The sequence below is a fragment of the Armigeres subalbatus genome, chromosome 3 (genome assembly GCF_024139115.2).
Source record: "Armigeres subalbatus isolate Guangzhou_Male chromosome 3, GZ_Asu_2, whole genome shotgun sequence".
In the NCBI taxonomy this organism is placed as follows: domain Eukaryota; kingdom Metazoa; phylum Arthropoda; class Insecta; order Diptera; family Culicidae; genus Armigeres; species Armigeres subalbatus.
The window spans coordinates 190,091,364-190,104,373 of NC_085141.1; the positions used below are offsets into that span (position 1 = coordinate 190,091,364).

General features: G+C 39.1%; 1 protein-coding gene across 2 annotated transcripts; it reads left to right on the forward strand.

Annotated features, from left to right (window-relative positions):
• Nucleotides 1-10,891: 10,891 nt before the first annotated feature.
• LOC134219518 (ketimine reductase mu-crystallin) lies at nt 10,892-12,538 on the forward strand. 2 transcript variants are annotated; one of them, XM_062698263.1, is made up of 5 exons: nt 10,892-11,047; nt 11,125-11,296; nt 11,484-11,809; nt 11,875-12,136; nt 12,201-12,536. In XM_062698263.1, the coding sequence occupies exons 1-5, from the start codon at nt 11,045-11,047 to the stop codon at nt 12,467-12,469; spliced, it is 1,032 nt and encodes a 343-aa protein (XP_062554247.1). In that variant the 5' UTR covers nt 10,892-11,044; the 3' UTR covers nt 12,470-12,536. The 2 variants fall into 2 exon arrangements, with proteins under 2 accessions (XP_062554247.1, XP_062554248.1); XM_062698264.1 differs by lacking the exons at nt 10,892-11,047; nt 11,125-11,296 and adding an exon at nt 11,302-11,413 and having other exon boundaries at nt 12,201-12,538.
• The last annotated feature ends 472 nt before the right edge of the window (nt 12,539-13,010 follow it).

A 13,010-nucleotide genomic window follows, 5' to 3' on the forward strand; every position in this document is an offset into this window, starting at 1 on the left:
TGGTTATCCAGGAAATCTTTGAAGTAAGGCTTAAGAGTCTACACGCGTAACCAAAGGCCATTCAACCAGTTTTAAATATGCTACAACCTCTTTGCGCTTCTTAGAATTGAAGGCGTTCACAGTATATGCTTCGGGTAATGCAAAAATCCCTGAAATGAGATCTTAGTCATCCGAGAAATCTCTGGAGTAAAACCTAAAGATCTACTCGCGTAACCAAAGGCATATTATGCTAATTCAAATACGGTACATGCTCTTCGTGGTACTTAGCATAGAATGCGTTCACAGTATATGTTCCGAGTCATCCAAGAAATCTCTGGAGTAAGGCCTTAAGGCCTACACTCGTAACCATGGGTCTAAGGACTTGTCTCAAAAGTGGTACATGCTCTTTGCGCATCTTGAAATCAAATGTGAACACTACACATGTTCTGCGCTATCGAAGAAATCTCTCGGATAAGTCCTCTGGCGCCTTCATTGCATATGTTCATAGTCATCCAAGAAAACCCTGGAAAAGGCCTTCTGGTCTACACGCATATCCACAGATCTTTTAGATTGTTTCAAAACTGGTACATGCCCTTTGTGGTAAATATAATAGAACGCCTTTATTGCATATGTTCATGGTCATCCAAGAAAACCCTGGAAAAGGCCTTAAGATCTACACGCGTAACCAAAGATCTTTCAGATTTTTTCAAAAGTGTTACATGCCCTTTGTGGTACATAGAATAGGTTGCGTCCATTGCATAGGTTCGTGGTCATCCAAGAAAACCCTGGAATAGGCCTTTAAATCTACATGGGTATCCAGAGATCTTTTGGCTTGTTTCAAAAGTGGTACATGTATTGTTGTACATAGAATAGAATACGTCCATTGCATATGTTTATGGTCTTCCAAGAAAATGCTAGAATAGGCCTCAGGATCTTCACACGTAACCAGATACCTTTCGGATTGGTTCAAAAGTGCCATATGCCCTTTGTGGTACATGGAATATACCGCTTTCATTGCATATGTTCATGGGTATCCAAGAGAACACTTGAACAATCCTCAAGAACTTCAGGCGTAACCAGAGTTCTTCCGGCCTATTTGAATAGTTATACAGTCAAACTTCCATGAGTCGATGTTCTATGACTCGATATCGACTCATGGAAGCAAATTATTACATATTAAAAAATATTTTCTGGGTTACTGTGATGGTCCCTTCAAATAGCTTCACAAGGACTTTTAATTCCATATCTCGATATTTCCATGAGTCGATGGTCCCTTCAATATCGACTCATGGAGGTTTGACTGTACATGCCTTTTATGGTACGTAGAATAGAATGCACCCATTTCAAATGTTCATGGTCATCCAAGAAAACCCTGAAGTAAGGCATTAGGATCTACACCAGAGATATATCAGCCTGTTTTAAATTTGGTACATGCCTTTGGGGTTCATGAATAAAATGCGTTCATGGCATATGCTAATGGTCATCCTAGAAATTTATAGAGTAAGACTTCTAGGCTTACACGAATATCTAGAGGGTCTTTAAGGTCACTCCTTGCGCCGCCTTCGTATCGATTGGTGTGCCCTTGATAACGCGAGAACTTTGAAACTTGGATTCCGTGAGGAGTGTCCTTAATCTAATTTTAATATGGTACATGATCTTTGCGATATTAGCCTGTTTTTTCCCTCACGTTCTCGGCGTGAAGTTGTATCGTTCCAATTTATTTAAATTTTGCATTTCACAAGAATAGACAACTTCATATCAGTGATATGAATGAAGTTTGTATACTACCTGGAACCAACAACAACAAGACAACAATAACTACTTGGAATGCTAATATATGAGAATGAGGTTTCACACCTTGTTTATTCTTCAATAACCGCCCAGAGCTAATGACAACAACTTGAACTACTTGAAATGCAAACATATACCAATAGCCTTCCGTTCGTGGGTTGATCTGCAGATCATTCCTATATGGAGTTCATAGACTACCTAGTACCATGACAAAAACAAAAACTACAGCAGACGTTCGATAACTGCAAGCCATTTAACTGCAATGCTATTTAACTGCAATTCGATAGACGCAACAGTTTTACAGTTATCGGACCGCTAAATTTCAAACCGATGTCAGACTCAATGACAGCTGCATTGCGCTGCACATTAGATGCACTTTTATTGCATCTGACGTCGATTGACAACCGTTTGACGTCTAGAGTGCGTTGCAGTTATCGAACGGCATTCGATAACTGAAAAGTAAACATTTTGCAGTTATCGAACGGCTACTGTACTAGGAATGCGTACATTCACTCTGATGAGGTTGACCCGATTTTGTCACTCCCAGATTTTGTCTACCCCTGATTTTGCCTAACCCGATTTTATCACGTTTTCGACCAAATTTGCCGCAAACAATAAAGATTTTCATGAAATAACTTTCACTGCCTGTAGTTTATTATGAATCATTTATGAGTACCTGTTAATAAGTTTGTAAGTCTCTTCGACAAAAAAATACGGATTCCATTCACGTATTTTGCCTTGCCTTCATTGCGGAGCCCACGACAATGAAAACAACTACTTAAAATACAAACATATACCAAGAAGGGGTCTCACAGCTTGTTTATTTTCAATAACTGCCTTCATTAAGGAGGTTGATCATATATCAAGAAGGGGTCACAAAACTTGTTTATTATTCAAACGCTGCCTCCGTTACCGAGGTCGATCCCCAGACCTTGACTCTATGGAGTTCGTAGACTACCTGGAGTCCTCGACAACAACAAGAACTACTTGGAATACATAAATATACCAAGAAGGGGTCACGCAACTTGTTTATTCTTCGATAACTGCCTCAATTACGGAGATTGATACGAAGATCTTGACTGTTTGGAGTTTGTAGACTACCTGGAACTCACGACAACAACAAGAACTACATGAAATACAAACATATACCAAGAAGGGGTCCGCAACTAGTTTATTCTTCAATATTTGCCTCCATTACGGAGGTTGATCCACCGACCTTGAATCTATGAAGTTCGTAGACTACCTGAAGCCAACGACAACAACAAGAACTACTTGGAATACAAACATATATCAAGAAGGGGTCACAAAACTTGTTTATTCTTCAAACGCTGCCTCCGTTACCGAGGTCGATCCCCAGACCTTGACTCTAAGGAATTCGTAGACTACCTGGAGTCCTCGACAACAACAAGAACTACTTGAAATACACACATATACCAAGAAGGGGTCACGCAACTTGTTTATTCTTCGATAACTGCTTTCATTACGGAGATTGTTCCGAAGATCTTGACTGTTTGGAGTTTGTAGACTATCTGGAACTCACGACAACAACAAGAACTACATGAAATACAAACATATACCAAGAAGGGGTCACACAACTTGTTTATTCTTCAATAACTGCCTCCATTACGGATATTGTTCCGAAGACCTTGACTGTATGGAGTTCGTAGACTACCTGGAACTCACGACAACAACAAGAAGTACATGAAAAACAAACATATGCCAAGAAGGGATCACAAAACATGTTTATTCTTCAAAAACTGCCTCCATTACGGAGGTTTATCCACCGACCTTGAATCTATGAAGTTCATAGACTACCTAGAGCCCACGACAACAACCAGAACTACTTGGAATACAAACATATGCCAGGAAGGGGTCACACAACTTGTTTATTCTTCGATAACTGTCTCCATTACGGAGATTGATTCGAAGACCTTGACTGTGTGGAGTTCGTAGACCACCTGGAACTCACGACAACAACAGGAACTACTTGGAATACAAACATATACCAAGAAGGGGTCATGCAACTTGCTTATTCTCCGATAACTGCCTCCATCACGGAGATTGATCCGAAGACCTTGACTGTATGGAGTTCGTAGACTACCTGGAACTCACGACAACAACAAGAACTACATTAAAAACAGATATATATCAAGAAGGGGTCACACAACTTGTTTATTCTTCATTAACTGCCTCCATTACGAAGGTTGATCCACAGACCTTGAATTTATGGAGTTTGTTGACTACCTGGAACCAATGACAACAACAAGAATTACTTGGAATACAAACAAATACCAGGAAGGGGTCACACAACTTGTTTATTCTTCAAACGCTGCCTCCGTTACCGAGGTTGATCCCAAGACCTTGACTCTATGGAGTTCGTAGACTACCTGGAGTCCTCGACAACAACAAGAATTACTTGGAATACAAACATATACCAAGAAGGGGTCACGCAACTTGTTTATTCTTCGTTAACTGCCTCCATTACGGAGATTGATTCAAAGACCTTGACTGTACGGAGTTCGTAGACCACCTGGAATCAATGACAGCAACAAGAACTACTTGGAATGCAAATGACCCGGAACATATACTGTGAAAGCATTATATGCTAAGCACCATAAAGAGCATGTACCGTTTTTGAATTTACACGATAGACCTTTGGTTAGGTTAGCAGATCATAAGATCTTATTCCAGGGATTTTTTTTTTTTTCTTGGTATATGACCCGGAACATATACTGTGAAAGCATTATATGCTAAGCACCATAAAGAGCATGTACCGTTTTTGAATTTACACGATAGACCTTTGGTTAGGTTAGCAGATCATAAGATCTTATTCCAGGGATTTTTTGGATGACTTAGGCCTTACTCCAGGGGTTTTTGGAGACCCAGAATATATACTGTGAACACCGACTATTCTAAGAAGCGCAATGAGCATGTAATATATTTGAAACAGGTTGATAGTCCTTCGGTTACGTGTGTAGACTCTTAAGCCTTACTTCAAAGATTTCTTGTATAACCATGGACAAAAGCTGTAAACCTTGACAATGGGCAAAAAGTATATGAGTTTCTGTTTCCAAAACTGTCAAAATTATCTAAATCGGTTGAAAATTGTTAAAGTTATGAGAATATCAATTTATGGGAACACGGGTACCCTGTCGGCCATCCACGTGGTAAAAAAAATCAGATGACCCTCCCCACGTCCCTCCTCACTGTATCAGCGTGATTTTCTCACAGATGCTACATTTTATGGAGTTCTTAGATGTCACCGAGTTTCAGCTTTCAGCTATAAAAATTCATTGAAATTTCACCACTTGAATTTGAAAAAGGAACACGGGTACCCCGTCGGCCGCATAAGGGTTAAAAAAACAATCTGCAGTGAAAACTTAGAAAAAAAAATATACGAATTCTGTCTGATAATTCAAAACAATTTTGTGATAAATACAAATGATTTCCGGTGGAAAAAATAGTTCACATTTGTTTGATTTTTACCGGAGATTATGTTGAATTTCTTCGGCAAATTCTATTGAAGATTAGAGAATGTTTTTTTTTCCATTTCCATGAAAAGTTTTTCAAAATTTTAAAGAAGAACACTTCTCAAGTTTCAAGAATTTTTTTTCTGAATTTCCTAGTGATACTCGACGGCAATGCCTTATAAAAAGCACTTTGGAATTTCTGTTATTTTTTTTGGAGTTTCAACTAGATCCATAAACAATTTTCAATGAAAATTTTCCGGATATCCCATATTCCCAGAAAAATTTTCTTTGAAAATTCAGAAAAGTTTTTTAGGATATACAAAAAAAAACTTTAGCTATTCTGAAAAACATCAATTGAAAATTCTTTCTAATTTATACTGTAAGTTCTTCGAAATTAAACGTTTATTGGAATATTCATCGTAAATATGTATTTCGGAAAATCCAACTAGCGTTAGTTCTTCGAAATTTTCACAGATTTTTTTTTCGAAATTCTTACATAGAATTATCAAAAAAAAAAAATTATCGAGGAAATTCTAAAGATTTTTTCCGTGTAGACTCCAATGAATTTCTTGTGAAGGATTTTCCTTGGAACTCCAGAATAATCATTCTTAAAAATTCAGAAGAACTTTTCGTTGAAAAAAAATAATAGAAGGCATTATGAGGGTATTATTGAGTTTACACCACATAAATCAATTCGAATGGGAAGCTGCATAAATATAAAGAAAACATAGGTATCGGCGAAAATGGGATTGCAATCCTGCAATAATGGGATTTCTAAATTAATCCATTAAATTAATTTAAATAAATTAAATTGAATTATTTAACCCTTTCAGGACGGATGGGTCATATATGCCCAGGGTTTTCGATTGGCTGTGTAAAATCACAGAAGATCGATAGGTCCCCGTTTTTTTCAGAAAATCTGTTCACCAGGATGTTGGCTTTGCACGAATAATATCGGGGGTCAAGTTTGACTATAAATTGAACACCCAGATATCCAAAACCTTGGGAAGATTTCGCTTCTGAGAGCATGCTAATGAATCTGACATGTTTTAATCCTAAATCATATTGTTTGATAGTTCTGAGTATTCAGACAAGTTGAGCCATACTGAACATGTGAAGAAGCCTTTGATTTATTTTCAGAAATACGAGATTCTCAAGGTACAGCCCACGGTACCTACCAGATCAATCAAAGCTTTGGCAATGTCCTCATCGCCGGTGTACACCCATACCGGTTCAATAAGCATATACTCATGATGGAAACCCAATTTTATTGAATACGAGATGGTCAAGGTATTCCAAAACGTTCTGGAGTTCGGCCCATGGTATCTATCAGATCAATCAAGGCTTTTACAATATCCTCATCGCCGGTATACACCCTATCTGGTTCAATAGGTTTATACGCAACATGCAAAACCCATTTTTCTTGAATACGAGATGCTCAAGGTCCTACAAAACGTTCTGGAGTTCAACCCTCGCCACCCACCGGATCAATTGAGGCTTTGGCAGTGTCCTCATCACCGGTACACACCCAATCTGGTTCAATTGGCATATACGCGTCATAGTAGCCCTATTTTCTCGAATACGAATTGCTCAAGGTCCTCCAAAACGTTCGAGAGCTCAGCTCAAGGTATCTACCGGATCAATCAAGGCTTTGACAGTGTCCGCATCATCGGTATACATACAATGCGGTTCAATAAGCATATACGCATAATGCAAATCCAATTTTCTTGAATACAGGATGCTCAAGGTAATACACAACGTCTTGGACTTCAGCCCACGGTATCTACCGGACCAACCAAGGTTTTGCAATATCCTCATCGCCGGTATACACCCAATCTGGTTCAATTGGCATATACGCGTCATGCTAAACCTATTTTCTTGAATACGAATTGCTAACTGTACTCCAAAACGTTCTGAAGTTCAGTCCACGGTATCTATCAGATCAATCAAGATATTCTAAATATCCTCACCATCGATATTTACCCAATCCGGTGTATTTAGCATATGATCCTAATTTCCATGGACATGAGATCCAATGTCCAAGATGTTCCAAAATGATCTTGAGTCAAGATGCACAATGACAATGAGGTTAACCTGCGATTTGTTCTGCGTTCACGGACTTGGATGAGCAAGTAGTTCAATCGTTCCTGTTTCCAGGACATTTTAGTGAACCGAAAAGGTCTTTAGTAGCTTGTATGAATAATTGAATAATGATTGAAGTCATATCAACTCTATGGACCTATTGAGATATCATATCATAAAAGCTACAAAAAGGGTCTTTACAGTCGATTCTCTATGAATCGCTAATGAAAGGACCATTGACTCAAGCATTCATCGAGATGTGTAATAGAAGTTCCTTGGAAAATTGTTCGAAAGAACCATCAGAGTAACCGAACAAATATTTTTATTAGCACTTTAGGAGGTCCAATGGCAAGGAACAGAAGAACGGAAATTCTGCGTTGCTGACCCAATTGCGGGTACTTCATTCAAGTATCACATCTACTGTTTACAGTGGCGGCAAGAAGGCGGAGCATGGAGTTGGTTTCGTAGTGCTTGGTAAGAGGGCAGCGTCGACCGTCGAAAATGGAGGCCCATGGTAGCCAGTAAGTCGGGAAATTTGGAAATGCGGGAAAAAGTCGGGAATTTCTTGAAATTATATAAAATTTCGGAAATAAAGTCACCAGGTATTCATTTCATTCATGCATGATTATTCTAGAGTACAACATGAAAAAATGAAGTTTACTAATTAAATGCCTAGGTTTTGTCACGAAACGTTTGAAAACAGCTAATTTTTCCTTTCAACTTTTTATTGAGTGTACTAAGGTTTGTTCGAGCAGTGCGAACATGTACAGCACACTTTTTCTTACATCAAGTTTATGTAACATCGGCGGTGTGCCTAGAGCAGAGCTTCCCAAACCTTTGGGTATGCGACCCACCTAGCAAAATTCTATATGTCTCGCGACCCACCTATGAAAAAATGCATTTTACCAAGTAGTATTAAGCATTAATTGAATCAGAATGTCATCTGTTTCGGCTTCTTCCACATAAAAAATATTCACGTTACCTTACATGTACACATGCAAAAAATGACGAACATGGTATTGTATGTCAAAATGTTAGCGTTTTTATTTTACTTCATTAAGGGGACAGCTTTTAGGCATAAATGTTTAAATAAAATAGCGTGGTGATAGATATTTAAAATAAAATGCGGTTTGAACTTGAAATAATGTTCCTGAAAAAAATGGTCAAAAGGTTCGGTATTCGAGCTGCAATTAATATTTGTTCTGCGCGACCCACCAACAATCCGCTCGCGACCCCCCTGGGGGTCGGGACCCACAGTTTGGGAAACCATGACCTAGAGTTATTTGTACGTGAATTCCAAAAAGTATAACCAATAGCACCATTTTCATTTGAGAAACGCCAAATGTCAACAGTATAATTACAATGGTGTTGAAACCAGAACTCTTCAATATCGAGTCTAGAACGCTTCTTGGTAGTGATATTGGACAGCAACATGCCACATATATTCCATAATCTTGTACGCCGAATTAAGGAGGGCTATTCCTCGGTAATTGGCGCACTCCTGTCTGTGCCTAACTGTGCTAATCGGCTAACAGGCAATTCCTCGTCTTCCAGAGCGCTCTTTTCTATTTCAGGCGACCAAATGAAAAAATCCTTTGATCAATTTCGCATGAAAGGCAGTCATGAAAGGATGTTTTATTTTAGCTTAGCTTAGCTTAGCTTAGTCATGAGAGTATGATTTATTTTAAAATAAAAATTTCTAAGTTATTCTAATAAATATATGGGAAGATTAAGTGACTTGTCGTAATTATAATACTCCTTTAATCATACTCCTTTAATTTACCGATTTAAAAGTGGTAATAGACACAAAAATAAAGCAGATATTGCACACTTTCATGCCCTGTCCCGGAACATTTTTTTTTTGAGATTTCTGTAGCATGCCATTCATCTATCGCGTTTCTATAGATATTGAAAGAGGCAGATATGTAAACATCGCGTGACATCGCTCTTTAAAAATGAAAATTTACAGTACTGGCTTTTCTAACCTCATCTAGTGTAGGCGACTGCACAGCTTGTCCACCGTCGCTAATATTTATTCTGTTCACCGATGCACCGTCACTTCCACCTGGCAGCCACTTCGGTTTTATCTGTCAGCAAATTCCCTTCTTGGTCGTTGCACATGACGGGAGATGGCGCTGTCTTTCTCCGCACGCCATTGACAGTCTCATAAAATCTCCGCATATCATTATGCATATTGTCCTTCATACTCTTTTTTCTTCCTGCGGTGGGTTCGTTTTTCGGCTGCTCTTGCTTCCTTGTACCGATCTCTATTCGATCGGGTACCCGACACCAACATCCGGCTTCTGGCAACCTTCTTCTTGCTTGTCACTCTCTGACACTCCACATCGAACCAACCCGTCCTGGATCGCCTCTGTGCAGTGTGATTGAACTTATCCGTTCGTCGAGCTTCTGGCGGTACTCAGACGACAGTTGCTGGATATTGTAACGCATCGTTCGCTGTGACCTTTCGTTCGATACAGTTGACAACCGTGTTCGAATTTTACTGACAACGAGGTAGTGGTCAGAGTCAAATTTCGGACCGCTGCATGTCCGCACATTGATACATCCGAGAAATGGCGCCCATCTACCAGAACGTGGTCTATCTGGTTGCAAGTTTCACCATTTGGGTGTCTCCAGGTGTGCTTTCGGATGTTCTTTCGTGCAAAGTAGGTGCTACTGATAGCCATTCCTCTGGCATATTAGCGAAATTTACCAGCCGTAGGCCGTTGTCATTGGTAGCGGAGTGAAGGCTCTCCAAAAAGTCCTCTCTACCGACCTGAGCGTTAGCGTTTCCGATAACAATTTTCACGTCATGCTTTGGGCACTCTCCATAGGCTTTATCAAGACATTCATAAAACGTGTCTTTCACGTCGTCGGATTTATCGTTTGTCGGTGCGTAAATGTAAGTATACCTTAAATAAGTCGAAGATCAGACTGGGACAATAAAACGTGATAAAATTTTCGACAGGAAACGTCAATTAATTAAAGGCACTTTCAAAGTAAAATATGATTATTCATGATTTTTCGAAGCTTCTATATGAATATTTATTTTAAACCTCAAAAATTTGTGTCGGAAATTTTCCAAATAATATCGGGAAAACGTTGGGATAATGCGGGAATTTTAAAAAAGGAAGTTATGTGGTCGCCCTGGAGGCCGGTAAGCAATTACTCTTCTGGTCAACCACGGAGTAGCAACTACGAAGTGTACGGTCATCATCATGCTCATTGAACATGCATCAGTACATAAGCTATTAAGCTTAGAGAAATAAAGTGAAGAATAGATAAGCCATCCAAAAGCAAATTATTATCGTTTTATAGTGTTTCAACCATCTCTTATAAGTATTAACAAGAATTGTAAGAATTGGAGCACAGTGTGGTAAGTCTTACTCCGTAGAACTCCACGCAAAGCATGTAAACTATTAAAATGAATATGCAGTTCTGATAAATCAATTCGCCTTTTCTTTAAAGTTTTTTTTATAATGCAGTTCTGAAGTAATGCTACTGCGTAAGATAATAACAAATCATTTATAAGCGGACCGTCAACCGCAGAGCATAGCCTATTTGTGGCTTTCGTATTATTTATGTTATCAAAGTCTCTCTAAACGTCCACCCCAAATGCTCTCGGTCGCTATTACCAGCGAGAGTAGTCACATCTGTGTATTCAGGGAAATCAGTTCGTAAAATTCCATTCTCCGATTTCTATTTTCAGGAGAATTTTCTCAATGGTAAAATCGAAAGCTGATGATAGTATCGGTCCCACAAAGCTAATTATTGTACTGTTCACTATCTTTTATTATATTAGGCTTCAAATCAACCAGTTTTTATCAGTGAGGATGAATTAAGAGCGTTCACAAATTGGACAGAGATTTTACATGCACTGGAACAAGCGTTCCTGTCAGTGTCCAATACAGACAAATCAGGTGGTTACCCATACAGTTCCCAACCTGCGCGAACGTTCGTCCATGCCGGTGCAGGTAAGTGGAGGTATAAAATAATGATAATGTGGATTATGTAGTTGGTATCTCACCATCGTTGGCAGAAAATTGAAGTGACAGATACCAGAGAGCGTATTTGGTACCAACATTCTTTATGTAACAAATTACATTAAATCTATTCCACTCAACACTGGATTAAAATATTGTATTTATTATTCTGTTGAAGGTGTACTCCTTTGCATGCCAGGATTTGTTGGAAATCATAGAGTCTTTAAGGCAGACCCAAGTGCTACAACCTCTTCGACTCTAGCATGCAAACTGATCACAAGCTTTGGGGACAATCCTAATCGCCGCCCACCCCTGCCGGACATCAATGGAAACATATTTCTTTTCGACGACATCACCGGAAAACTGCAGGCCACTTTGGAAGCTAATTACATTACTGGTTTGAGAACAGCTGCAGCATCCATCGTAGCCACGGAACAGGTTTTCTTGTCAAGAATTCCCAACGCATCAAATCTGGTGCTTGGTATCATTGGAACAGGAACGCAGGTCGGTATATGCTCGTATCAATAATAAGTACATGATTCTACTATTGACTCAACATAATATTTCAGGGCGAGTATCATGCGATTGGGTTTTTGAACACTCATAAGTTCTCCAAAATCAAGTTATGGAATCGAACGAAAGCTCGTAGCGAAAAGTTAATGGAAAAGCTCCGCAACTTGGCACCCAGCACTATTAACTCGGGTGTTAAAGTCGCAGTTTATGACTCAGTCGAAGAATGCTGCAAAGATTGTGATATAATTGTGACTGCCACAAGTACTTCATCTCCTTTGGTTTTTAAACGCTTCCTCAAACCAAATGTACACATCAATAGTTCGTATAATTTAACCATTTAGATCATATACAATGCACACTTTAAACATTCTTCCAATTTTAGCCGTCGGAGCAGGTCGTTCGCACCATGCTGAGTTAGCTCAGGATATCTATGATGAGTGCAATGTGTTTATCGATTACTCGATAGGTGCAAAAGTTGAGTTGGCAAATTTGAGGTCCACCATCGTCGGCGAAATAGGGGAGGTCATCTTGGGAACGAAAACAGCCCCAGCCGGTGGCATTAGCGTTTTTCAGTCAATTGGAATGGCTACAGAAGATGTGACTGTTGGTAGGTTCTTTTATGAGAAGTACAAACAATCAAAAGGCATGTAACTGACTTTATAGAATGTTATTTTGAATAAAAAAAAATTATAACTAATGAGACGAGGTATTACTTCTGCGTATTACGCTTTGTACAATGATTATGGAAATGTTAATATCATCTTTCAAACTTAGACGTACATGTTCATGATAAAATTAGAGGCGAAAGTAGACTGGCAGGCTGTTACCGTGCAAAAGCCGTCACAAAGTGGAGAGCATTCAAATATCTGGGCTAGAGCAGTTTCGGAAAATATTATAATCTAATTTGGACTAATTGCTTAATTTGACACACAATTTGTAAAAAAAAAACAATTAATTCAAAATTGTATCTACAATAAAAAAGCACCCCTCGACTGAGAGTATAGATTAAAAGATCCTCCCATCTCGTTGGGATCAAAACATTCATGCGACACCACACTTCCAAGAAAGCAACTAAAGAAGGCAGAAAAGAACGGAGTTGGGAAGAGCCGGAGAAAAACGAAGGCTGGAAGGTAGTCAGCGTTGGTCCGTCGTCACGAATAGTTACCGGAAGTGCACGATAGAGTTTCTGACG